Genomic DNA, 27,022 nt, shown 5'->3' with positions numbered 1-27,022 from the left:
CTGGCGGTGGTGGGCATGGGTCCGTGGGCGGCCAGGAAGTAAGATTCAACACCTCGAGGAGATGAGGTCAGCAGGCAGATTGTCGTCACCTCTGACTCTGGTCCCCAACCCCTCCTCCCCCCGCTGACACCTCCATTCTTTCCTCCATGGAGACCTGGGGAAGGTAGGGAACTCTGGGCAGGGGCTGGCTTAGTCCTGCACCGAGGGCCAAAGCCACAAGCCTCCTTATGCATGTCCCAATGGCCTGGGGCAGCCAGGTGGGGGATGGGAAGGGTCCTGCCAGGGTAGGACTAAAGTCTGGGGAAGTCCCGCCTCTTGCTTTCATGAACACACAGCCAAGTGCAAGGCACATATGAGCTGACTGGTCGTTCTCCTTCTTCCCTGGGAGGGGTGGTCTGAGATGGAAAGGGCCCAAGTGTGGATCTCGGCTTTATCACCTGCCCCAGACAAGGCCGGAACAGTTTTCTTATCTCTGAAAGAGGTTTGGCAGGGTAGTGTAGGATTTAAGGAGGTGCTGAACACACAGAGCAGTGTTCAAGATCCTGCCTGAGCACATGTGGTCATGTGAAGCGGTGAGTCGAGGAGCTGGCCTGGGAACCCAGGCGGAAGCAGACCTCCCCAGCAGCATTCCCGTCCAGGGAGTGCTCAGGCCTTGCAGGCAGGAGAAGATTCTTGGCTTCTCTGGTGTTAAATGATGTCTGCCTGATTCCGGATCTAGCCATTCCTGTGGCCCCCATCCCTACCCTCTCCAGAGACGGGTGAGTCTCACACAGGGGCCAAGGAGCCCAGCCCAGCACCCCCAGGCAGGTCAAAGCCCCGGCCTATTACTCCCCAGTGATAACATCAGAGATTATTCACTTCCAGATCTGACTGTGCTTAGCAACACACCTGCTCTTGGGAGACGGGCCAAGTCTTACCCAGGCCCCCCCCATGCCTGGGACAGGAGGTGATGCGGCCGGTGTGTAATTGGCCCTAACCGAATAGACGTGTAGCATAACTAATTATCCCCATTTCGCCGGCAGGAAGACCGAGGCTCAGTTAGGTTAAGGCAGTTACGGCCTCAGGTCTGCTATGCTGTGCCATCTCTGCCAGGGGGGTGGGGCAGCCAGGAGGCAGGTGAGGTCCACACACGTTCCCTGTGATCCATCTCCTCCCCCGGGAGGCAACCACCCTCTCGTGGAAGCCGTGGACATGAGAGTTTATAACCGCCTGTTCTCAGGAACAGAAAGCTGGCTATAAACCCCGACGCCCCTCACTGGGCAAGGAGGTGGACGATGACAAAAGACTATTACCCAGCCACCAAGAGGAACAGTCTACGGTGACTTGCAAAATGTGAATGAGTCTCAACAATATGATAGTAGATGGAAAAGTCAGTCCCCAAACATTATGTAGAGCATCGTCTATTCTGGCTGGGTTAAAAGGAACTGCTCTTAAAAAAAAAAAACAAAACACACCTTTAAGACCACATGTAGTTGCAAAATAACTACACAGAGAAGCAAGGGGATGAAGAACATGGGGTTACCTGGGGTGGGGGTTAGTATGGGACGGGGGTGACCCCTGGTCAAACCCAGGTGAGGGTCTGGATCCTTCTTTTGCCCTGGTTTGGCAGTACCAAGGGGAATTAGTCAGGTAGGTGAATACAGGTGGGCCGTGCAAGGACAGGGCAGAGTGATACACTTGAGCTCACGTCCTGTGGCCTTAAGACAATTACGCACCCCCTGAGTCCGTCTCCCCACTCGAGAGGGGCAAACCTCCCCTGATCGCAGGGGTCAGGGTGAGAGGTCAGTACCCCCTTGCGGGTAAAAGCACTGGGTCTACAACACACCAGTGTTTTTCCTTCCTTTCGGTCTGGATTCGGGGCTGATGTTCTCCTGGTTTCCTCCTGACACAGCCAGAAGCTTATTCAAGATGCCCTGCTCCTCAACACGGCAGCTGAGGACACACACACACAACCTCCTACCTACCCTTCTAGCCCTTTGCCGGGATGCTGAAAACAGTCATCAAAACACTGGACCCTAAAGCCATCCGTAGTTGTCCGCGTCCCCCTCCCCAGCCCCAGTCCCTGACACTATTAATTGGAAACCACAGTCCCTGGAGGGCTTGGCTATGACAGGACAGCAGAGCCAAGCTGGGCGTGTTGCCCCGTTGCCTGGCAACGCCCCGAGTGCCCCTAGCTCCTGGGTCACCCAAGTGCCTCTCATCTCCCGCGGCCACTCTGATTCTGTGCCATCCGCTGCTGGCTCTGGGGCTGGGTGTCCTGGGAGGCCCCCTTGGCTGACCCCATCCTCAGATGCCCTGTGTCCAGCACCGACCTTCTCAGCTGTGACCTCCGGCCAGAAATCGCCCCCAGGGCCCGGCTTCCACCCAGTCCCTTCTGCAGGATCAGCTCAGCCCTCCCTCCCCCAGGCTCTGAACCCTGACCCCGCACCCCCAGTTTCCTCCGATTTAGGCCAGCAGGGGAGGGCCCCCCTCTCAAAACATCTCTGTTTCCTCACCCATCGTCTCTGGCCAGAGAAGACCAGCCCCAGGGCAAGCTTCTCTCGCCATTCCCACAAGCGCCTCCCTCCCTCCCTCCCTCCCTCTCGGGACTCCGGCTCATTCTTGGCTTCCTGGTCCTAACTACAAACAGGCTCAAGTTTCCAACGTCCTAAAAAAAGTCTCCCTCACCCCCATCTCCTCCCTGGGCCACCACCTTCTTCCCTCCCCTCCCCCAGCTGGTCACCCCAACCCTCTGGCTATTGCCACTGGCCAACCTCTGCCCTCTGAAGGATGCGGCTCAGCTCAGCGATGACCTCCCCTGGTCACAGCCCGGAGGCCTCTTCTCTCACACCCTCCTGTCCTTGCTCTTGATCAGCTGGACCCCACCCGGCCGGCCAAGGCCTTCCCCTGGACGCTGGAATCTACCACACGGCCTCCTCCAGCTTCTGACAGTGACGCCCCTCTTTCGTTTCCTGTAGTAACTTCTCTTCTCCTCCCCGATGAAGGTGGCTCTCCAGGGGGACCCCAATTCTGTCACTCCCAGGGTTCCAGCTGCGGGGGTCCAAGCTTTCCCCCCAAGCTTCCAATGTGCATTTCTCTGCTTACGCTGTCTTGGACTCACTTCACAACCCATCCCCCTCCCCGGGAGAGGAACTGCTGATCCCATTTCACAGATGGGGAAACTGAGGACAGCAACCTGTCAAGACAGCCAAGACGGCCGCATGTGCCCTCATCCTGACAGCGTGATGCATAACTGCACCCCAGTCCTCGAGCCTAGACACCCACTGCCGTCCCCTGGGGCTTGGCTGGCAGCTGGTCACCAGGGCAGAGCCGAGGCCAGGGGCTGCCCCTACCTGGGGGCCAGGAGGCTGAGTCATCTCAGAGAACATTCTCATTTTCCACTGCTGTGGCGCCTGTTATGGAAGGCCCAGCTGACGCTGGAAACTCGATCTGTTTACTCTCGGATTCCTAACCCAGCAGAGCGAGGCCCTCACACGGGCCTCCCCTCGGGCACCCTGGCAAGCCCCAGCCAGTCGGAGCCCTGTTCCGGCAACGGACCTCAAGCAGGAGGCAAGGGCGGGCGGGGGGGGGGGGGGCATTGCAGTCAGGAAGGGCCATTTCCAGATTTCCAGGGAAACTTGTCTAGCACACCCACTCTGAGAACTCCAATCTGTGAGCCAGATCAGTGAGCAGAGGGGAGGGAGCTGTGAGGGTTTCTTCAATTTGTGGGATAGTTTACAACAAGTTCCCCGCTAAAACTACAAAGCGGGAACCCTCCTAAAATCCCCCGGACAGGGAGGCGGAAAACAGGGGGGCACAAAATCAAGCTGGGGGGGCACTGTGTGCCACCTCGTTCAGTAATGGAATCTGGAGAGATGGTGACCCAGCTCCTGTTTGCATACCCTTAGGTAGGGGATGCTCACTCCTTTTTGAGGCGATTCATTCCATCCTGGGTTAGTTTATTCCTAGAAGGCTCTATCAAGGGACGCCTGGGTGGCTCAGTCGGTTAAGATTCTGCCTTCTGCTCAGGTCATGATCCCAGGGTCCTGGGATCGAGACCCGCATTGGGCTCCTTGCCCAGAGGGGAGCCTGTTTCTGCCTCTGCCACTCCCCCTGCTTGTGTTCCCCCTCTCTCTAAAAAATAAATAAAATTAAAAAAAAAGTAGAAGGCTCTATCAATGTGGTCTCCATTTCACTGATACCCAGCTAGTCTTAATTCTGCTCTTCTGGGACCCATGGGCGTTTGCTCTGGCTGCAAAAATGGCGTGTTGCCCTGTTGCCTGGCAAAGCCCTGAGTGCCCCTAGCTCCTGGGTCACCCAAGCGCCTCTCAGGCACATCTCTTCCCACAGTGGGAACAGGGCTTCTGGGCAAAAACCCCAGCTCTTCACTGCTGAATGCACTAGAACTCACCTGTAAGGCTCTAAAAGGTACAGGTGAAGCTGTATGGCCAAAATTGGAAAGCCAGAGAGACGGGGTGCGGGGCCCAGCCTCCCTTGCGGGATGCCTACACCTTCCTGGTCAGGGGGGGCCCCTGGTCAGCTGCCGCTGCTACTGGCCCAGCCTGGGCGAGAGCCTACCTGCAGGGCAGTGTTCAGCTCAGAAGCCTCTCTTCCCCCCTGCCCCCAACCCGCTAGGGCTGCATGTTTACGCTGGGCACGCGCAATGCCCGTGTACTGTGTCACCAGCAGGGAGGTGACTAGGGAAACCAACCTTCTTGGCTGGCCTGGGACTGTCCCATTCTGGGCACCAAAAATGCTTCCAAAATAGGCAGAATCACAGAGGCAAGAGAGGCTGGGACAGTGAGTGGGCAGGAGAGGGGCGTGGTCACCGGAAGGGGTGAGTGGGGACACTTTGGGATCACCGGGTCTTTCGTGGGTGCTGGCTCCCCAGGGGTGGCCAGGCTACAGGGATTCACGGAGCCGCAGATGTCTGATCCGTGATGCCCCATGCGGCTGCCACATCCCCACCAAAGAGGAACAATCTTGGGGGGCGTGCTGGGTGGAGGCCAAAGACACAGGCTGCCTTTCTTCCTTGGGTCCCCCTTAGGTCTTCTTCATGCCACGATCAAGCAGCCGTGCTGAGTGGTGGGCTTGGAGGCGGCCACATGGCCCAGGCCCCTGGGCGGGCCTCCAGAGTCCCCCAGAACACAGGTTTGAAGAGATGCAGAGGCAGTGAGGAGGTGATGGGCTGTGAGAACACATAATTTACTGTAATGAAACATACAGATTTCAGGGATACGGCTGGATGAGTTGTGACAAACAGATACCCCCACGGAAGCACCGCCCCGACTGACACATGAACGTTCCCAGCACTGCAGGGTCTTCTGTCCCCTCCTGTCCGCCCCTCCGACCCACCAGACGCAAGCCCTGCTCCTACCCCACGGATCAGTCTGCTTCGTGAGCTCCATCACCGTGAAATCATATAATGGGGACCATTTTGTGTCTGGCTCCTTTTGTTCAATGTATTTTGAGATCAATCCATTTCGCTTTATAGAGTTGGCGGCTATTTTTATTGCCGAAAAGATATGTACATTTATATACACTTACGATATATTATGATATATTTTTACTTATCTCTTCTCTTGTGGATGACATTTGGTTGTTTCCGGTTTTTTTGCTATTATGGGTAAAGATACTATGAACCTCCTTATTTAAAAACAGCAACAACAAAAAAAATCTCCTGGCTGGCTTCCTATGCCCCAAATTCCTGTAATGCCACAAAAGCAGCTCAAGCTTGCCCCCAAAACTCCCTCTGCACATCCCGGCCCCCCCCAAACCCGCCTGAGATCCGCCCTCTCCATGGGTGGGTCCTGCAGCCGTGTCCGACCACCCTGCAGGCTGTGATGTGGAAGGACAGGACCGAGAGCAGCAGGGCCTCCTCTGGATGGGGTGCCTGGGACGGGCTCAGGGAGGGACACAGGAGCTGAGGCCTGGAGGAAGAGATCCACGCAGGGGGAACGAGCACACAGAGGGACTCCACAAGCAGAGACCCTAACACAAGGAAGAGAAACAGTCTACGGTGGTGTGGTTGAACCGTCTACACCTGTGGAAATGCTGAGTATCTTCTACATTTTGGAATACAACATGGGGCGGAAAAAAGTAAGCCCCAGAAGGCGACTCACAGCCAGACTGGCTTTTTCAGGTAGATACATGGGAACCACGCTGTTTGTAGAAGTCAAGGGGAAGATAAGCGTGGGTAGACAGCAGTCACCATCAATGTCCTGGTCCCGGGGCGGGGGGGGGGGGGGAGGTACTGTTCTTCAAACAATAAACAAAGGTAAAGTAAAAGCAGGATCAATAAGTATGTCACAGACCAAGGATGATGAGTAATCAGATTCTATGCACCCGAGGTCCATTAAAAAAAAAAAAAAGTTCTGAAATGTTTGAGGCAGGGTTGAAAGGGCGGGGGTGGCAACAGATTGTGTGTGTGTGTGTGTGTGTGTGTGTGTGTGTGTGTGTTAAAGATTTTATTCCTGCATCCCCCCAGCAATCTCCCTGTTCAATCCCTGCACACCCCTCTCTGCTCCTGCTTGGGTCCTGTCTTCCCTCAGGTGGAGGGAGCTGTGCTCAGGCTCCATCCGTCGAAGTCCAAAGCGGGGACCCTGGGGGATTCCGGGATGCAGGGATGCAGGACCGAGACATGGAAGCCCGTGCGTTTGACCATATCAGACAGGCACCGAGGCGGACCCCAGCCCCGTGCCCCTCCAGCTGGGAGCCCTGAAGGATAGTCAGGAACGCCGAGAGGAGCCGTGGCCAGCTACCACTCCCTTGACTGAGTCCCCCCAAGACTGGGAGCAGGATGCAGATGCACTCACAGGGGTTCCAGGGACAGAAACGAAGCAGGGGAAGGGGGAAGGAGGGTGGGAGGAGGCCCTCAATCAAGGAAGAGCTGGGACACGTCTAGAACAGAGGTTACACTCTGAGGCCCGCGGGGCAGGCAGCCGAGATCCTCAGGTGAGGGGAACCAGGGGTAAATAAGCCATGCTTTGCATATTAAACACCCAGCAACGGTCTTCACTTGCACCAAGACACATGGGGTCCTCTCACTCTGTTTTTCTTCCTTGCACTTTTGGGAAGGAAGAACAGAGACATATTTTTCTGTACCCAAGAAACTCGCCGGTCATAACACGACGACAAACGGGCCCAGCACGTGGTCTCAGTGTGAGGCGCCATGGGGGAGGCTGCTTTGGAGTGGGGGGTCCCTCCCTGCTGAAAACGGGGGTCAACTGCCACTCAGCTCTGAGAAATTGTTACCCTGTGGATCCTGGGTCACAAGATCTTCCAATATTTCCAGGGAAGATAGAAATCCAGAGTTTTTGTGATCTCTCTCAATGTTTAAACGTTGGTACAATTTTTTAAAAACACACTGGGCAGGCCAAAGAAAACACGTCTGGCCTCCAAATACCTCGTTTTCCCTTCCCAGACCCCTAAACGTTCTCAAGTGTCTGGGGTTTGGGGTTTGGGGTTTACGGGGAACCGATTTCCCGGATCGCAAGGGGTGCCCGTGTGAGTGGCCGCTCATGGGGTCTGTGCTTGGAGCACTGATAGGTGGGGGGCTCCTCAGAGCTCCCTGGGGCTGCCTCCGAGGTGGGGTCAGGAGTCGGCTAAGCAAAATGTAAACCAGAGAAAACAGGGTGGCCTGCTCCGGACACTAAGTGGCAGTTTCAGCGGTTCGCTGCCCCATCGGGCCTGCCTCCCTCTGGAATTCCCCCATGCCCAAGCCCAGAGCCTGGGCAGTCACACCTCAGGGCCCCTGTTACCCTCCTGGGAGGACCTTCGGCTGGGAGTCAGGAAGGAGCGACTTCCCCGGCACCACTCCCAGCAAGCTGGGTCGTCCTGGGCACGTCCTGTGCTTCCCTGTGCTCTTGTCACTCCCCAGGTCAGAACACGTGGCCTGTCCACCATGGTTCCACGGGCCCAGTGCTGTTTGCTGGGGATGCTCATGGGATGATGTATTTATATAAGGGCTGGGGGTGATTCAGGGACTAAGCAGAGACGGACAACTGGTGGATGCTGGGGTGGGGCGTCTGGGGCTCAGGGAAGGCTTCCTGGAGGTGGTGCTGCCTGAGCACAAAGCTGAAAAGCTAAGTCTCTGAGGGGCTGGTGGTTTCCGAATGGAACCGATTCCTGCCAGGCCTGCCAGCCAAGGCCCAACAGCAGCACCCGACGCCACGCACAACTGTTTTGTCCAGAGGCCCACGGAGTGCACCCCCGGCATACCTTCAAGGGATGGCAAATATGTTCGGGCCTGAACCAGGCCGGCCGCTGCCAAAATGGACCTGGCATTCTCTCTCATTGCCCAAACGAATCTTCGAAACCAGTGCTGTCTGGGAGAGCTTCCGGGATCGTGCAAATGATCTGCGCCCACACCGTCCAGTTCGACAGCCACCGGCCACATGTGGCTACTGAGCCCTTCGGAAATGTGGCTAGTGCGCTGGAGAATTTTTGATTTGATTTGATGTTAATTAATTTGAATTTGAACAGCCACGTGTGGCTAGAGGCTCCCGATTTGGACCGTGCAGGTTCTGGAACTTTGCAATCCATCCCTTGCTCGAAGGCAAGCAGCCTCCACCTGGAGCCAGGCCCTCGCGCTCTCCCCGGCCCCTGACCACCGTGCTGTGGTTAACCCTCATGCCGTCAGCACCGGGGCCATCCCAGGCTTGGACTGCATCCCTGGCTCCGTGATGTCGGAAGCCTCAGTGCGGCCCTTAGGAGCAAAAGACCCACGGTTGGCATGAGGCAGGGTCTGGATGGCAGGCCTGGCAGGAATCGGTTCCATTCGGAAACCACCAATGCTCACGTTGCCACGACGTTTCCCAGGAAAGTCCTTTTGTTGTTTGCTCAGCTCATGGGACAGAACCGACACTGAGCGCTTCTAACGAGCTCAGCCTCGAGCCAGATAGGAAGGGCGGGAAAACCGTTGGCTGTGCCTCTGAGCCCTGACCTCCTCTCTCTTCACCCTCCCATTACCAAGGTGGGCACACTGAGGCTCAGGACCCAGTCCTGTCAGTGAAGGAAGAGGGTCTGAACGAGCCTCGAGTCTGGGCTCCTTCCAACGGTCCTCCCTGCGGAGACCGGGGAGGGTCGGGTGGTGTATGGGGGACTCAAGAGGACACAGAGTTCCCGAACAAAGCACCTGCCACCGGGCGACTGGAAACGCAGAGCTGCGCCGCTCACAGTTCTGGAGGAGGATGGCAGATGGAGGTGCTGGCAGATGGAGGTGCTGGTGGGGTTTCTGGAGAGAGCGCCTTTCCTGGTTCGCTGTGGCCACCTTCTCACTGTGTGCAAGCTCCCTGGTGTCACTTCTTATGAGGACACTAATCCTATTGGGTCGGGGCCCCATTCTCCTGACCTCGTTTGACCTTCATTCCCTCCAAATAACAGTCCCCACTTAGGATTAGGGCTTCGGCATATGCGTTTTGGCGGGGGGACGTGAGCACGGCACGCGCGAAGGCCTCACGGGCTAGTGAGAGGAGACGTTGGTGAAGGAAGTGGACAGAGGCCCCGCGATGAAGGGTGAAGGGCTGAAATGAGGAAGAGCCCCTGAAAAATGGTGCGGAACGGCTCCCCGGGGGGACGGGTGCAGCCACCGTGCACCACGGCCAGCCCTGCCCTTCTGGGATTCCGTCTCAAATCCATGAGATAAAATTTGAACCGAAGATGGTCCAGCCCGGGAGAGCCGGGAACGAGGGACTCAGTGCGCTATCCATCGTTCTGCACCAGGAAGGCAGCCCTTACCCAAACGACGGGGGCAAGGCCTTAGGGAGGGGACAGGAGAGGGGTGGCCGTGGGCACTCTGTCCCCGGCCCACAGCCCTGCCCCTCCCTGCTCCACTGCAGACAGCCCATCGGGCTCATCTCCCCGGCCGCCCGGGCCACGTGGGCCCAGTCAGAACAGGGCTTTGCTTACTACTTGGCCTGGGGTCACCAGCCCCTGAGCTTTCTAGAATGTTCAGGCACCTGGCCGGGGGCTCAAGCTTCAGCCGAAACACGCCTACAAAACTCCCACTCGAGCAGTCGCATTGCCCCACACTTTGGCCAACGGAGTCAAGACTGGGGCCTAAATTCAACACAGACACCCCCGGGGCCAGTTCACCCCCTCACAACCCAACCTCCCCACCAACGCCTCCCCGAGGACACTGCGTTTGGTTATGCTTGGTTAACGCCTGTCATCACCTCTCCGAGCTGCCCCGAGCAGCCTGGTGACAGGCCAGAGGCCAACCGGCCCTGCCCCACAGTGACGAGGTCCAGGCCCTGAGGGCTTTCCACGGGCTTTGGGCCAAATACTTCACTTTTATTAAAATTCTCGCTTGGCTATGGCCAGCATCTCTGGGGCCACGTTCAGGTTGCCAAAGCCCCTGAGACAGGCGGAGGGAGGGAGAGAGACGGTAGTGATGGGAAAAAAGGCACGCCGGCCAGGCCAACAGTCTCATCCATCCCATCTTGCAGATGAAGAAGCCGAGGCTCAGAGAGGTCAATGTCCTGCCAGAGGCTGTGAACTGGTAAGTGGACAGAATGTGCCACGTGTGACCAGTCAGTGGTGTGTGTGTGGGGGGGTCAGTAGACCCTCTGGGCCCCAGAGGCGGCCCTCCATGGCACCAATGTCCTCTCTGCCCACATAGGAGGGGGGGTGACCCCAGGGCTAATCATCTTTGGCAGGAGTGAGCCCCCGAGGGTGAAAGGGGCCAGAAGCTGTCTACTCACTGCCCTGGGGTGGGAGGGTGTCTCTACAGGGGCTGGCACCTGTTACCTCCGGGGACAGCTGTAAACTCCACGCGGGCCCCAGGGAGGGTGCTGCTCAGAGCCTGCAGCCTTGAGAGGCTAAATGCGGCCAGAGGGTGGGACGGCTGGGGTCCTGGCACCTGGGATGGTTTCCAACAGTCGTGGAGAGGAGACAGCTCAGGATCTGGGAGGGGGTGGTCCCGGGCCGCAGGGCTTGGTACCCTCATCAGCACGTCAGGGGATGGAGGGAGAGCTGGGCCACACAGATGAGCAAATACCCACCCCTGGCAGCCCATAAAGTCAGGGCTTTCACTATGCTGGCTGACTTCAAGCCGGATACTCTGGGGGTGGCGGGGGGCCGGGGGGAGACTCTTAAGACTCTGCGGCCCACCGGGGTCCTGCAAGCTAGCTGGAGAGGGAAGACAGACAGTGACAAAGAATCCCCGACAAGGGGGAGGTCAAGCACGTTGGGGCCCGCGCACATGTGTAAACGCACTCAGGTGCCCCAAGAACAGAAGGTGATGTAAAGGGCGGGCCTTCCACCTGCCAGGCCGTGTGATGACGTGGTAAGGCCATGAGAAGCAGGCCCGGGGCACCGTGCTGGCAGTGTAAACTTAGAACCCCTCTCTGGTGGGACCACGTGAGGACCTCGCCAACACACAGGGGCTCTGACCCGGGGTTTGGCTTCCAGACGTCTGCATGCAAACAGAGCCCCAAGCATGCAAAGGGAGGTCTCTACCCCGAATGGTATGTTACAGCATGAACTCTTAACAACAACAACAACAACAACAACAACAACAACAAAAGAGGGCCAGGAACAAATGTCCACCAGCAGGTGACAGGTCAGAGAAATGACAGTCACCTGTTCCGCGGCTCATGGCGCAACAGTTCAAATGAAGGACAGGAATCTCTGGGAGGAATCTCTGCTAAGACGCGAGTCAGCTGAAAAAGCCAGCGTGGTGGAGAAGCAGTGAGCGTGGTTTAATACCAGTTTATGCTTAAAAAAAAAAAAAAAAAAAGAGGTGAAATACTAGATATGCAAGTTTATATATATTTATCTCCCCAAGAATCCCCAGGAATCTCACTGTCTGTGGGGGCAGGAATAGGGGTGGGAGGGAGCTTTCGCTGGGCACCTTGGTGTATCTTTGGAATTCCTAATGAATTGTGAATTTATTATCCCCCCCAAAATTGGAAGTGAGAGAAGAAAACAAAAGAGTGAGGTCAGGAGGCCTTCCTGTAGGAGGAGGTGGGCCTGGGGTGAACTGCAAAGGCAGGGAGTAAGAGTGGGGTGTGCTGAGAAGGTGCGGGAAGGAGGGTGCAGTGGTTAGGGGCATGGTGTCAGGAGCCAGCCGTCTGCCTGCCGGGTGACGCTGATAGTCACTTCCTGCCTGGAGTTCGGGGCCATCCCAGCCATAACTTCTCCCAGGCTGGGGTGCGGCACCTCTCCCCGCTCCGTAACCCTCTGATCAGGGGGACTCTGACTCATCTAACAGGCCAGGTGACCGGTCATCCTAAAGCTGACCCTGGTGCTTTTTGCTTTCTGTCCCTTCAGGGGTCCCAGGAGAAGCTGCTGGATCACTCCCTGGGAAGCTTGGGCCCTGCAGGGGTGGGGAAACCATAAATCTAAGATCTGCAGACTGCACGAGAAGACAAACAGCCCACACAAGCCTCCCTGGGGCCTTAGCTGATGCTAAGCCCCCTGCGTAGAGACCAGAGCACCAGGCCCAGCAGAAGAGGCCCCAAACCACAGTCTATTAGGGCGGAAATGAGCACCTTCCAGAGCCCCAGACTTTCTGGGGAGCACCCGAAGGTTACGGACCTGCATCGGCGGGCGCCCTGATCTTGGACCTCCAGACCCCAGATCCGTGAGAAATAACGGTCTGTTCTGTAGGCCACCTGGCCTGGGGTATTAGTTACTGCAGCGTGAGCAGACAGATACAGTGGACACAGTGAGGATTCAAACTCACATCTGTCCAGACCCCAGGACAGTCTTCTCCTCCACCTCAGCCACACCTCTGCCCCTCGACTTTCTTCTCTTTCTCCCTAGCCTGGATGCGTTGCTGCTGTCATTCCGTATGCGCTTTTGTATTAAAATTTTGCACATGTTACTGTGTTAACAATGCACACAACACAAAATTTGCCATATTAACGATTTTTAAGCTCGATGAGAATAAATACACTCGCATTATTATGTGGCCAAGTCACTTCTGTCCACCCTCATGACTCTTTCTATTTTGTGAAGCTCAAACTTTGTACCCATTAAACAAGAACTCCCCGGTCCCCCTCCCCCCTCCCCTGCCACCCATCGCCCTGCTTTCTGTCTCCATGAATCCGATGACTTCCAAGCACCTCGTGTGGCCAGAATCATATGGTATTTGTCCTTCTGTGACTGGCTTATTGTGCTGAGCATAATGTCCTCAAGGTTCATCGGCCAGAGCAGGTGTCAGAACGCCCTTCCTTTTTAAGGCTGTATGATATTCCGTTGTGTGCACAGACCACATTTCGCTTATCCATTCGTCCAGCCACGGGCACGTGGGTACGGCCCATGTTTTAGCTACCATGAACTGTGCTGCTGTGAACACGGGTGTAGAGTTCTTCGAGATCCTGCTTCCAATTCTTTTGGGTAGACAGCCAGAAGTGGGATTTTGCTAGCCTACATTTTCCATACTATATTCTCTCTCACCTCCTTTGCCACTGGGCCCCTCCCCAAGCTGTCCTCTTACTGGTCTGCTCTCCCTTCCCCCAGGAGCCTTCTTTGGCCCTGGGATTAGGCCAATGACTGGATCCCAACCAAGGAGCCTGGACAGAGCCCTTCGGCTCCTCCCTCGTACCCTCACCCTGAGCCACTCTCTCCAGGCCCCGTGCTGTGCCAGCACACTAGGGGCCACATGGCCCAGGCCTCTGTGCTTTCCGCACATGCCGGTCCTCCCAGGCCTCTGTGCTTTCCACATATGCTGGTCCTCCCAGGCCTCTGTGCTTTCCACATATGCTGGTCCTCCTTGGAAGTCCCTTCCCAACTCAGTGCTTCAGGCTTGGCTCAAAGCCATCTCTCCTGAAGCCCTCAACCTCAACAGGACCTCCTCCCCTGTGCCTTGAGGACTTCCCTCTCTCCAGACGATGGTGTGATTAAGGGCTCACAGAGCTGTCTCCCCCACCTGGCTGTCCACCCGTCCAGGGATGGGGCCCAAGTCCCCATGGCACCAGCACTCGCCCACAGGCTTGGCATCAAAATCCACTTGTGAACCGGTGAAGGAGAAGGTTAGCCTAGGAAGCCTCAGGGCCAAGGGCCCACGCCAGGTGTAAGGAAATCACAGACAGAAAGAAAGAACCTTCTCCACTGGGCAGTCTCTGCCTTCCCCAGCCACTGTCCAAAGGGCCTGATGCCCCCTCGGGGTGACAGACAAGCCCTCAGGGGGCTGGAGAACAGGCCTCCCCGACCAGGAGCTCACTCAAACTGCTCCCACGGGGCCCTCCCTCCGTCCCTGCCCTTCGAGGGACAAGGGACGAGAAACCTGTCCTCACGGGACAGACAGCAAGAACGACGGGCGACACAAGAAGCTTCCTTGTATGGGAGGAGGCAGGGGTCTTGGCTTTTGGGGACAAGTGCTCCTTGGGGCGTTAACACAGGGCATTTTTCCAGTGAGTTGACTTTTCTGGGACATTCTAGTGGCACAACTGCTGTGCAAAGCAGGTCCACAGCACAGATGGATGCAGTGGGATCTGACAATTGCCACCATCTCTAGGCCCCACGATCCGTGGGCTATCCACCAACCCCACGCACAGCCCCAGGACACGGGTGCCAGCCCCTTTTCTGTTGTTCAGCGGAAACGGACTGCAGGCAGTTAAACGGGGCTAATTTGGACTGAAGAGCTGGGGGAGGGAAATGGCCAGAGGGAAGCTGAGGGGGAATCACTCTGAATAGCTCTACTCTGAAGAGTATTTAGAAAAGAACAGATAAAAAAAGAAACGTGGTTTCGCTGCCTTCAAGCGCGGGTACTCCCCACTTCTGGGCCACCCACCGGGGGCCCTCAGAGGCCTGGCTCCGGGCGCTCATGTGGCACCCTGTCATTTACAGGTGACCCTTGCTGGCCAAGGTCTGGCCCCTCGCTCCCAACGGCGACACTCTGTGTGGGCAACCTGTCCCCAGAGGATCGCTCAGCTCGGGCGGGGGGGGGGGGGGTCTGGCCTGGGGGGGCGCAAGTGAGTTCTCCTTGGCAGTGCACCAGGAAGGCCCCCTCCCCTCCCCAGAGCTGCACCTGCCTGGGGCCAAGCCGTGGGAAGGGGAGACAAGAATCGGAGACAGGTCCCAGCTCCTGGTTGGGAGGGCCGGGGCATCTCCTGCCCCAGTCTCACCCCTAAGGTGCTTAAGGGAGATGGAGTCCAAAGAGCCTTCTGGACTCTCCGCCCCCACCCTCACTTGGACTGAACCTTCTAGGCTGCACAGAACACGACTGCCTTGCGCTACCAGTGGCCGGTCTTCTAACCGAGGACCCCAGTGCCGGGCCGGGGGGCAGGGGACTTGGGTGGCAGGAACATGCGGGGCAGACTAGAGGTTGTCCTGGTCGGAGAACAGGGCACTGCCGGGGGACAAGCAGCGAGAAGGAAGTAGGGAGGAGGCTTCAGGAGGCGGAGTGCAGAGGCCAGGGCCTCGGGCGCCACACTCAGCCCCAGGGCGGGCAACACACTTGCGGGAAGGGATCAGATTTCTGTGCAGCCGACACTGGCAGTCCAGCCCAGGGCACTTCGGTCCTCAATGAACATCCGCCGAGTTCCTCCAAATCCTCAGCACAACCCAGAGAGGTTGAGACCATGCCGCCCATTTTACAGATGAGGACACTGAGTCCCGCTGGAGGCCTCTAACAACCTGCCCATGGTCACACCGCTGGTAAGCGGTGGGCTTGGACTGACCGTGGCAGGCACATCCCTGAAAAAGGGCCATCAGCATAAGCTCTTCCGCCCAGGGTTAACGGCGGGAAGGAGGGCAGTGGGGCCTGGGCAGAGGAGGGCTGGGAGCAGGGCGGCCGGTGTGAACCCCAATCCGCTCCGTGTCTGCTGTGTGACCTGGGGCGAGTCACTGAGACCTGGTCTTCCGTCAGCCGGGTGGGCACCCCCTCCCGTCCCACAGAGCCACGGGGGGGGTGGGGATGGGAGATGGTGAAAGGCCCACGTGGCCTGGTGCACAGTAGGCTCTGCAGAAAGATCTCTGAGGTTAAGCTTCGTCTGCTCTAAGTTCACCGTGTCGGTCACTGCATCGGTGACTTTTGAGCTCTGAAGGAAAAAAGACTGAACTTTGAGAACAAATTTCCACCCGCTGTCTTTCCTGCTCAAGAAAGGGAGTCAACCATGGGGTAGGGAGGGGATCCAGAGGAAGGCGGGCCTGGTGGAGGAAGGCAGAGGCCCTCAGGGTGGAGGGGAAAGTCCAGGGGAGCGTCCAGGAGGCCCGGCCCGGTTTCAGGGGAGAGCCAGCTTGGGAGGGATATTAACCCTACCTTGAAAATAAGCACCTAGTTAGAGGCCAGGACGCGGCCGGCCCGTGCAGAGAGGGACGGCCGACCCATCAGCGGCCTCCTCCCTGGCTCCCGCCCTCCCTTCCCTCCTTCCCTGCTCACCTCTGGGCAGCCCCCGGCGCAGGTCAAGTGGCTCCAGCCCAGGCTGGGTCAGCGAGGGAGCCCACCCTCCTCCACGGGCACCTCACCAGGGCCTCCGGGTGTGGCCACCCCACCCCCGACGTACCCTCCTGAAGCCCACCACTCCGGCACCCAACCGTTCAAGACCCCTGACGATCAGCAGCTACATGGGAGCAGTCTCTGAGGGCCCAGGAGACACCGGAAGCCACACAGGATGCTTCCTCACCTCCACTCACAGGCGCGCCTGATTCGGTGGCACCAAATTCCCGCAAACTCTGGGAAAGGCCTGCCCCGGGCTAGGTGCTTATGTAGGCCATCATTTCCCCATAATCCATCCTGTTAGCCCACAAAGCAACAGGACGTCCCTGGGACTGTGGTTGCCCAATAAGGGCCTCCAGGCTCCTCTCCACACTAAGCTAACGTGGCCGTGTAAGGCTCGGTGGTGGTGCAGTCAGCAGCGCTGGGTTCAAATCCCTCCACCTCAGGTATGGGAAACGCCATGTTAGATGGTGCAACGGGTGTGGAACACAGCCCGGTACTTCCTCAAAATGTTACACACAGAGCTACCTTGTGATCCCACATGATCGCTACTCCTCCGTATACACGCGCCCAGGAAACAAAAACATACATCTGCCCTGACGCTTGTGCACAGATGTCCTGGGCAGTGTGACTCACGACAGTGAAAACATGGAAGCGATCCAAATGACCATCCGTGGATGAATGAACAAAAGGTAATACATCCACACAATGGAGTATTATTCAGTCATAAAAAGGAATGGCATTCCTGACACATGCCACGACTTGAAGGAACCTTGAAAACATGATGCTAAGCGAAAGAGGCCAGTCACACAAAGAACCATATGCTCTGCCTGCATTTAAGTGAAAATATCCAGAAGAGGCAAATCCACAGAGACAGAAGGCAGACTGCTGTTGCCAGGGGCCAGGGGTGACTGCTTGGTGGGTATGGTTTCTTGCGGGTGATGAGAATGTTCTGGAATTAGACAGGGGTGATGGTTGCACAACTCTGTGAATATACCAGGTGCCTCTGAAGTGTAAACTTGGAGAGAGCCAACTGTATGGTATGTGAATTATATCTCAATAAAGCTCTTATAAAAAACCCCACTCTTCCCTTACTGGGTTTTTGGGATCTTGAACAAGGCAGTGAACTGTGTGGTGGTGCCTCAATGTTCTACCTGTGAAATGGGGCCAGTCACTGTACACACATGGGCTGTGGTGAGGACCAAGTGAGCTGCCCCGGCTCACTGCCTTGCGGCCGCCACATTGCCCTTTGGTTTCCACATGCTAAGTTCCTAGGGCTTTTTTTTTTTTTTTTTTTTTTTTTTGGTAAAACATACATAATATAAAACTTACCATCTTAACCATTTTTTAAAAAAAAGATTTTATTTATTTATTTGAGAGAGAGAGTGTGTGAGAGCACAAATGGGGGAGGGATGGGCAGAGGGAGAGGGAGAAGCAGACTCCCCGCTGAGCAGGGAACACGATGCAGAGCTCGATCCCAGGCTCCCAAGATCACAACCTGAGCTGAAAGCAGACGCTAAACTGACTGGGCCACCCAAGCGCCCCCTATCTTAACCATTTCTAAGGGTACAGTTCAGTGGTGTTAAGTATATCACATGTTGTCATGCAGGTGATTTCCAGAACTCTTTCCCTTTTGCAAAACAGACACTCAGTACCCACTAAACAACAATGTCTCCACTCAGTCCCCCCTCTCCCCGGCCCCTGGCAACCGCCATTCCACTCTCTGTGTCTAGAATTCCGCCTACTCGAAGTACCCCATGTGAGTGGAATCATAAAGTATTTGTCCTTTTGTGACTGGTGTAATGTCCTCAAGGTTCATCCGTGATGTAGCAGGGATCAGAATTGACTTCCTTTTGAAGGCCGAGTAATAGTCCACTGTACATACGGACCACGTTTGGCTCGTGGATGGACACGGGAGGTGCTTGCACCTTTGGGCTACTGTGAATACAATGGCCATACACATGAGTGTACGGTTAAGACTCCAGGCTTGTAAGCACAGATTTCAGAGGCTGGAGTATATCTAATAGTCTATTTAAGGCAAGGATGAACATAAGGCATCTAGAGGCAAGTTTCCCCTTAAATTGAACACACTCCCAACAAACACACTCCCGGCAAACTTGTGCACTGTTAGTTGGTGGACATTTCCCGGGGCCTGTCTGGTTGCTGGACAACCAGAATCCGACTGCTCCAGGCACGGGTGGGGCTGGTTCCTTGTACCAGAGGTCTTTACAAGAAAAAAAAAAAAAACTTGTTAGCCGTGTGCAGGTTCTGGAAAGACCAGCTCAGTCCTTTCTGACTGCCTCTCTGGTCCCACAGGAGACAAATCGGTGCCACAGAGCACTGGTTCTAGGGCCTGGACATGCACGTGGAGTGAGGACAGAGGGGACTGGTCCTCCTAGCCTACACCCCGGGGCACGAGTGATCCCAGGAAACTACTCACTCAGCCCCAGGGGGGCTTCCTGGAGGAGGTGATGCTGGAGCCAACTCTAAGAGTCATCTGTGTTAGGTCTGAACACCTGTGAGGGCTCTCAGGTCATGGAGATCACACGTTCTGGTTTGCCCTGTTGTCCAGGGTAATTATTATTATTTTTAGGGTTCCCTTTTATTCTCGAGAGTGTCCCCATGTGAAGGATAAATTACACAGTCACTGTATTAGTTACCTACTACATAACAAATCACCCCAAAACTCAGTGGCTTGAAAGAACAACAAACTTCTCTCTCTCTCTCACAGTTCCTATGGGTGAGGAATTTGGGCGCGGCTCCACTGGGCACTTGTGGCTGAGGATCTCTTACGAGGTCACAGTCAAGGTGCTGGCTAAGGCTGAGGTCACTGGAAGGCTTGCCCGAGGCGGCAGGCCCTGTTTTCCAGGTGGCTCACTCACAGGCTGGCTGTGGGTGGGAGGCCTCGATCCCTCTCTACACAGCCGCTTCTGTGTCCTCGCGACAATCCAGACCCCACTGGAAGGTGGGGGGGAGCCCTAGCTTCTGGAGGGAAGGGTGTCAAAGAATTGGGGATAGTTAACAACTTCCACTTCTAAAATCGGACATGTGTGGTGTGCACACGGGACAGAACCCGGGAGGAGAGAAGAAATTAGATTAAGGAATATTCACAACGCCAGGTGAGAAGCAGGGGTAGTCTGAGAAGGGTTTTGAGCAGAGTGAACCGTGTCATCCGCCCCAGCTGTCCCCTTCCTCTGGGTCTTTGGACCCCTCACCCCGTCTTTTGGTGGAGAACGCACCTTTTCTTCCCACTGGACAGAGGCTCCGTGTGTGTTTCCCGCTGGGCCCTGCACAGAGCAGGTGCATGCTGCAGGGTATCTGCATCAACAAAATACCAAAGTGCACCAAGCCCAAGCTGTGGTCACACTGGCCCCAAGTCACAGCCTGTGACCTGTGCGCACCCATCCTTCCCGTCTCCGGGCCTTTGCTCACGCTGTGTCCCCTGGCCAGAGCGCTGGGGCTGCACTTACCATATGCACTGCCCTGAAAGCAGAGGGATCGGGGTGGGTGGGGGGAAGCTGTTTGGTGGATTTAGGGGAGAGATGACAGGGACTGACCGAGGCAGAGGCCGTGGACACGGCCGCCCCAGGCAGGCGTGTGAAATGACTCTGGGGCTCACCCTGGTGCTCTCCACCCACACCCTCCCCTGCCCCATCTGTGCCCACCCACTCCTGCTGCCTGCCCGACCTGTCTTCCTTCCTCCCCAGCTCCTCCGCCTCCTGACGTCTTCCCATTCCACCCAGACTCGGCTCAAATGAAGCCACCTCCTCTGGGAAGCCTTACTTGCTTGCAGCTCTGGGGTCCCAGAGCATTTGGGTTGCCTACTGCTGAGGCCCTAAGTGATCTGTGTCCCTGGGTAGGTTCCTGGAGGGCAGCAAAAGAATCTCCCCTTGTTAGAATCAGAGTGTATGGAAAAGTCTCCTAACCCCGGGCTTTTTAACCTCGGCCCTGGCACCGGCCAGCTTAACCAGGACTTGTCCTCAGTGAACACCAACTGGAGCTTACAGTGGACCAGGCAGTAGGCATGGTCGTTGTCTCTGCTTCAGAGGTAAGAAAGTGACAGCCCAGCGAAGTCAAGCAACTGGCCCCAGGTCACACCGCCAGGAAGCCGCGCGCTGGGATTCCGCCCAAGGGGCCGGGGTCCCAGGTCCTCCCACCGTGGCCGGCCTGGCTTTCTCTAAACTGCAATCAAGCGGGGACCTCAGCCCAATGCACTCAGGAAACCAAGGAGGGCCCTGGACGGACTGTTCGCGATTTTGAGCTTTTGTCCTATGAACGTCTCTCACGTCTTGAGCGCTCACTACGGCTTGCTGGCAAGGTTTCCTGCAGGCGGCAACATGCACGCCGGCCCGCCGGCCACGATGCACCGGACACCGGCAGGCTGCGGATCTGGCCCAGGCAGGCAGTGCGGGGCTCTGTGGGCACGTGCTGACCTCATACTCAGCGAGGGGCTTTCTTGGCCAATCAAATGAGATGGACTTTAAAGAGCATTTCACTGGCACACACACAAAAAAGAGTGTGTTGCAGCTTCCTGCCACCTGAACGCACTTCAGGATAATGACCTTGCCGCTGTCCCCTCTTTGTGGCAATGGCCTCTCAGCAACACCTCTGCTAAGTGGCCCCTGGGGATGGGGCAACCAAGCCGGCGGGCTCCTAGGCCTGGCTGAGTGCTCATTGGGACAGGGTTTTTTTGTGTTTGTTGTTTGTTTTTAAGATTTTATTTATTTATTTGGGAGAGAGAAAGAGACAGAGAGAGCACAAGCAGGGGGAAAGGCAGAGGGAGAAGCAGACTCCCTGCTGAGCAGGGAGCCCGATGCGGGGCTCGATCCCAGGACCCTGGGATCATGACCTGAGCAGAAGGCAGACACTTAAGCATCTGAGCCACCCAGGCGCCCCATTAGGACAGGTCTTACCGCCTTACTTCCTGGGTTCAAATTCCACAGCTCTGCCACTTCTGTGTGTCCTGGGGCACTCAAGTTCCTTGCTTTCCTTATCTGTAAAATGGGAATATTCCAACTCCGACTTGGCGTTGGCATCGTTTTTACTATATACCTATTAGTTGACCCCAGTTTTGCCTTGCAGGGTCGCAGAGAGCAAATCTGAGTCTCACAAGGGCGGCAGGAGCTTCTGCCTTCCCCGGGCCCCCCGGAGCCCCGCTCCTGCAGCGGTGGATCCTGATTGGTCTGTGATGGTCTCATTCCCTATGCCAGTGATTGGTGCAGGCCTGTTCATGTGACCCAGTTCTGCTCAACGAGATGGAGAAGTCTGTGCAGGAGTAGGGTGTCTTCCTGGAGAGGTTTCTGAGACACTCTGGAGGCCGGGAGCCTTTCCCAATGCTGGGTTTCCTCCTGACTGCCAATAAAGCTACAGCCGCCCCGCCCATTCCAGAGTGAGCCACACCACCATGCCAAGGATGGCCAATACAGACAGGAAGACCGGGGTCCTTGAGGACAGTCCCATCAAGCCTTTAGGTTACCACCCTTGGAGCACCCGACTCACAGCCTCTTATCACACAAACCTATCAAACTTAGGCCAGCTAAGTAAAGGCTTTTTGTTATTTGCAACCCAAAGCATCCTGCTGATATCCCGAGGTTGGTCACATCTCAACTTCTTGAGATTATGCCCATCATACCAGAGGAGGGGTCTAAGCTCAGCCTGTGCACTCAGGGAAGACTTCCTGGAGGAGGTGAAATGGAATCCAAAAGAATGAGCATGCAGATAAAGGGAGTAGGGCAAAGGGTAACATTCCAAGCAGAACAAAGGCCTGAGGTTGGAGACGCCATAGTGTGTGTGTGTGTGTGTGTGTGTGTGTGTGTGTGTGTGTGTGTGTGTGTACGTGCGTGTGCATGCAGGAGAAACAGTCTGTGTGGATGGGAGCCAGGAGAGGTGAGGCTGCAGAGCCAGAGGTGGGGTGGGCTGCAGTGGGCCTTCAGCCAGGCTACAGAACCTCAGGCTATCACAAGGGCAGAGGAGAGGTGCTGTGGGTGGCCTTGATTTTGTTACCCCAGGGTCTCGCCCCCGGGCTTTGTGCCTAGAATAAGTGCACTCAGCGGGTCCAGCCGCACCCAGATGCTGCCCTGAACCTGGGCAGGGGCAGGGGCGCTGGGCCTGGCTGCCCCAGGTGTGCTCCTGCCTGCTGGGCCTCTTCCAGCCCCCAGGGTGCTCATAAGAGACTCTGGCTGAAATCTGGGTCACTCCATGCACGAGTCAGACATCCATCAAACAGGCAGTTACTAAGTGCCTACAAAGCAGTGTGCTAAGCACAGCGGAGAAAGGACCTGGTTCAAATCCCAATTCTGTCTCTTCCCAGCTGGGTGACCTTGAGCAAGCCACTTTCCCTCTCCAAACCCAGCAACTTTACCTCTTTGTGAGAGACTTCAGGTGAAATCAGTGGTTAGCTCCCTTCTCTCTGGTACTGGCTGGGGGTGGGGGGGGGGGTAAGCCTTGGGTAAAACAATGCTCAGAAAGCTTCCTGGGGATAAGGTTTCTCATCTGGGTGGGACAACAGAAGGCCCATAATATGCTGTGAGGGACAGTTGAGCCAAGATGAGAGGTTCTGGGGAGGGAGCATCTGAGCGGGGCGGTGAGGAAGTACAAAATGAAGCTGGTAGGTGAGGCAGGCCGAGTGTTCCCAGAGAGAAAAGGTCCACAGAGGCAGGGCGGAAAGGATACAGGAAGCCTACAGCTTCCGTTCTGTGCCCCCGAAGCCTTTAGAACCGTGTGCTGCCCACGGAAGTGCTGGACATAACTGTTGAATACGGGCGTCGTTTGAACCTGTAATAGCAAATCTCTGAGCTTAAGCCAGAAGATGCAGATTCAAAAATCTCGCCTCTCCTGCTTACCACGTGACCTTGAGCAAGTCACTTCGCCTTTGAGCCTGACTCCTTCTTTGCAAAGGGGGTGTGAAACCCAGTTCACAGAGCTGTATGGTGGTGTATGCAGGATCTAGGACCAGGATCCCCTTTCCCACCTAGCTAATTCCTATTTTAAAGCCCTAAGATCCAGTGCCGCCTCCTACAGGGAGCCTCCCAGGCTCCCTCAGGAAATCCCCCAGACCTGTCTACTACCTCAGCTGACCCCCTTCCCTGACTCCACCTTGCTCTATTGTGTCTTCCTTCTCCCCCCATCAGGCTCTGGGCTTGGAAAAGGGAGGGGCAGGGTATCTTAGCATCTCTTGGACCCAGCTGCACCCCCACACAGAGGGAGTATCTACCAATGCCAAGTCCTTCCCCGAGGCTCCACGAAGGTGGAAACAAGAGGGAAAAGTGATTAAGTCTGCTGGGGGTGCGGAGAAGGGGAGGGGTTCAGGAAAGGTTCAGGGGTGATAGTACTAGATCTCGAGGGGTGCAGAGAAACTTACTGGGAAAGGGGCATGTTTCCAGGCAGAACCAGAAGTACAAAAGCACAGGGGTGTGAAGGATAAGGTAAGTAAGTTATGGCTCACCAGAGTATCTGCCCTGAGTGGCTAAAGATGAGGATTCTGGATCTAGATCCCACGGGCCTCAAATGCCATGCCAAGCACCCGACCCTACAGGAAGTGGCCGAAAACTTGTGACTGAGCAGCGTAGCAACGCTGGGTGTGTGTGTGTGTGTGTGTGTGTGTGTGTGTGCGCGCGCGTGCCCAGCCACTGCACTAGTTTGAGCTAAACTTAGGTTGGGGGTGGGGTAGGGAAAGTGACAGTGCTATGGGCCACCACTGGGGGCAGGTGCTGGTGGGAGAACCAAAAAGGAGCAAAAGTTTGCCCTGGAGGACTGATTATTCAAAATATTTCAGGAATATATCCACACCCAACTACCCCTCGCTAAAAAGCCAGCGTCCACAATCATTGCATGCTACACACAGCAGCTCTGTGAGAATGGGGGGGGGGTCCTTCATTACAGGGGGAGAGAGTGAGGGTCCGATGAGGAAAGGGACCCTGCCACAGGCATGTAGGCAGTGCGGGGCTGGCCACAACCTGAAGCCAGCGTCCCAGCCCAGAGTGCAGGGGAGGCAGGCCTTCAGCTGTCTGACAAATGTGCTCAGCACCTTCTAGAGCCAGACCCTGCAGACAAGGAGGTGACCTTTGACCTCTGAGTCATCTTGAGCTTGGACTGGACACCTGGGCCACAGACCAGCGGCCTCCAGTAGGGGAGAGAGAAGGAGGAACTCAATGAGGGCTAGGTTTCCGTGGTCAGACAGGTCAGCAAGGGCTCACCCCCCCAGCCCCCCTCCCCATGTCTATCTGTCTGTGAGTCTTCTAAACTGGATCCTGGAGTGGAGGCTGGAAGAGGGCCAGTCCCTACACAAAGGGTGAGGGGCAGAGGGAGTGGCTCTTTGCTGCCTTTCTAAGAAGCCCCCAAATGCCCCCTCCTCCCAGCACCCACCCAGGCCCCGCTCAGCCGCAGCCTGAGTCATCATCCTGGTTTGAATGGTAGCCGACAAATCAGCCAGGGGGCTGCCTGGGGCTGAGGGCCAAGGGTTGGAAAAACAAGGCCGGTTTCTCTTACCTCCAGCCTTGGAAGCTCAAGACAGGCTAGGGGGTGGGGGGCAGAGGGCAGGTAGAGGCGGGATGGGGGGGTGTCAACAGCCGGGGGGGGGGCGAGGGGAGGGAAAGGTTCAGAATTTGAGCTGTTGGCTTTTGTTTTCAAATGACCTGTTTAATAATTACCTGTCCAATCGAAGGAGCCACAGCTCGGGGAGGAGAGGATTTCAACCCTCCATACCCCACCGAGCAGCCCAGCAGCCTGAGAAGAAAGTAAACAAGATGCCACCAGCGGATCTCACCCCATCTCGCAAACAATGGCGGGACTGAGCTGCCCGCTCACACACACACATCAAAGTGGTATTTCCAGGCAAGAACTTTAACAGGCAGATAAGAAGCTCGGATTGAATTCTTTCCCTGCATCCCCAGAGCTTCCCTGCGCTCTGAGCCCAAGGGGGGCAGCCTTAGGGGCCCGTCATTTCAACCTTAACCTTGACCTGTAATGTATTCATTCATTTCGCAGGGAGGGAGAACCAGCTCGGCCCCAACCCCGAAAAACCCAACCAGCAACAACTTCATCGCTTTGAACAGTCACAATGGTGGACAAACAAGGGATTTAAGTTACAGCGGCTAGCTCGCGCTCACACTCCACTGGGCTCGGGCTCCTTAAAAAACACACCCCAATCCAAGCATCCACCGGGGCTCACAAAGTCAGACCCTGACCTGGCAGTGGGAAAATCCAACTTGGTTTTGTTGTTGTTGTTGTTGTTGTTTCTTCCCCAGTCTCCCAAGGCCTTCAACTATTTTTTGCCCCTGCAGCATCCAAGCCCAGCCTCGAGGCTGAGCCATAAACACGCCTGCTCCTCCCCTTCCACGGTTCGGCAACACCGCCCCCCCCACCTTCCCGGACCTGGAGGAGAAAGAAGCACCGCGACCCTCACCCGCAGCCCCTCCCGGGTCCTCCCCCAGCCTCCCGCGCCGTCCGCAACCCTTGCAAGCACCTTGAGATAAACACCCACTAATGATTTTATGATTTTCTGCTCTGGGTAGCCGCGCTCAGCACAATCCCTCCCCCGGCCCCGGCGACGGGGGCCGGCCCAATCGAGGGATTGGGGGATGGGGGTGTTAGTTTGTTTTTTCCACTGTCGCGTCCCCACACCTGGTTTTCATTCATTCATTCGTTCGTTCATTCATTCACGGATTCGTCACCGCAGCTTCCCCGGCCCTCCGGATCTCGGGGAGGGGATGGGAGGGAGGGGACCGAGATGGGGGTGGGGGGGAGAAAGACAGCGGTGGGGGTGCACCGCGGGGGGTGGTGCTCGGGGTGGAAGGTCCCCGTTCGAGGGCAGATCGGGTGGCTTTGTCGAAAACAAGGCGGGCGGCGGGGCGGGGGCGCTCCCCGGGGCTCGAAGTTGTTTTCCGAGCCGCCGCGGCGAGGACAGCCGCCCGGGTGCGCCTCTTTGTCTCTCCCCGGCCGGCGCCGCGTCCTCGCGCGCTCACCTGGTCTTGGAGGACAGGAAGGCAAGTTTGATCAGGCCGTAGGTGAAGAGCGGGATGCTCTCCTTGGCGACGCTGGCAACTTGCAGCCGGTGCTCCAGGATGTGGAGTTCCATCGTCCGCCCGCGCTCCGCGGCGGCTCATCGGCGGGGGGCGAGCCGCGGCCCCCGCCCCCTGCGCGCCCAGCCGGCACCTAGCGCCGCGGGCGGCCGGCCCGGGGACCGGGAGCTCGGCGCCGGGCGGCCCGGGGCGGACAAAGGGGAGGCCCGCCGAGCCGCGAGGGGCCGCGGGCGGCGGGCGGGCGGCGGGCGGCGGGCGAGGGCGGCAGCGCTGGTGGAGCGGCGGCGCGCGGCGCCCGGCGCGGAGAGCAGCTGGTGTTCGCTGTAACAAACAACTTGCCACTCAAACGCCGGCCCGCTGGGCATGCGCGGCCGCTGCGGGGCGTGCCGGGACTTGTAGTCGCGCGCGGCCCGGGCGCCGCCGGCCGGGGCTGTAGGGGGCTGGGCGGCCGCGCGAGGGGCCGACCGGGCGCCCGCGGAAGGCAGGAACGCGGGCGCCTGCCCCGGCCGCAGGGAGGGGGGCGACGGGAAGTGGGGGGCCGGCTTGGGCCTAGCTGCGAGCTCTCACTCCGAGCTCGGGACCCGGCGCTCCGGGGTGCAAGCGAGCTGCCGGCACAGCTCCGGCGCCGGAGGAGGCC

General features: G+C 57.1%; 1 protein-coding gene across 2 annotated transcripts in view; it reads right to left on the bottom strand.

Moving 5' to 3' along the window:
* Positions 1–26,562, bottom strand: part of CASTOR2 (cytosolic arginine sensor for mTORC1 subunit 2) — a 51,471-nt gene extending 24,909 nt beyond the window's left edge. Inside the window, exons 1-3 of one of the 2 annotated variants that reach the window (XM_027612559.2) lie at positions 26,329–26,562; positions 25,015–25,090; positions 11,563–11,642 (exon numbers count right to left, since the gene is read on the bottom strand). In XM_027612559.2, coding sequence (XP_027468360.1) covers positions 11,563–11,642; positions 25,015–25,090; positions 26,329–26,441 — 269 coding nt within the window. In that variant the 5' untranslated portion in view covers positions 26,442–26,562. The remainder of the gene's footprint in view (positions 1–11,562; positions 11,643–25,014; positions 25,091–26,328) is intronic. The other variant, XM_027612560.2, reaches the window with a different exon arrangement.
* Positions 26,563–27,022: the final 460 nt, after the last annotated feature.

The sequence above is a fragment of the Zalophus californianus genome, chromosome 10 (assembly GCF_009762305.2).
Source record: "Zalophus californianus isolate mZalCal1 chromosome 10, mZalCal1.pri.v2, whole genome shotgun sequence".
Taxonomy (NCBI): domain Eukaryota; kingdom Metazoa; phylum Chordata; class Mammalia; order Carnivora; family Otariidae; genus Zalophus; species Zalophus californianus.
This window is presented reverse-complemented; position numbering and strand designations above follow the sequence as displayed.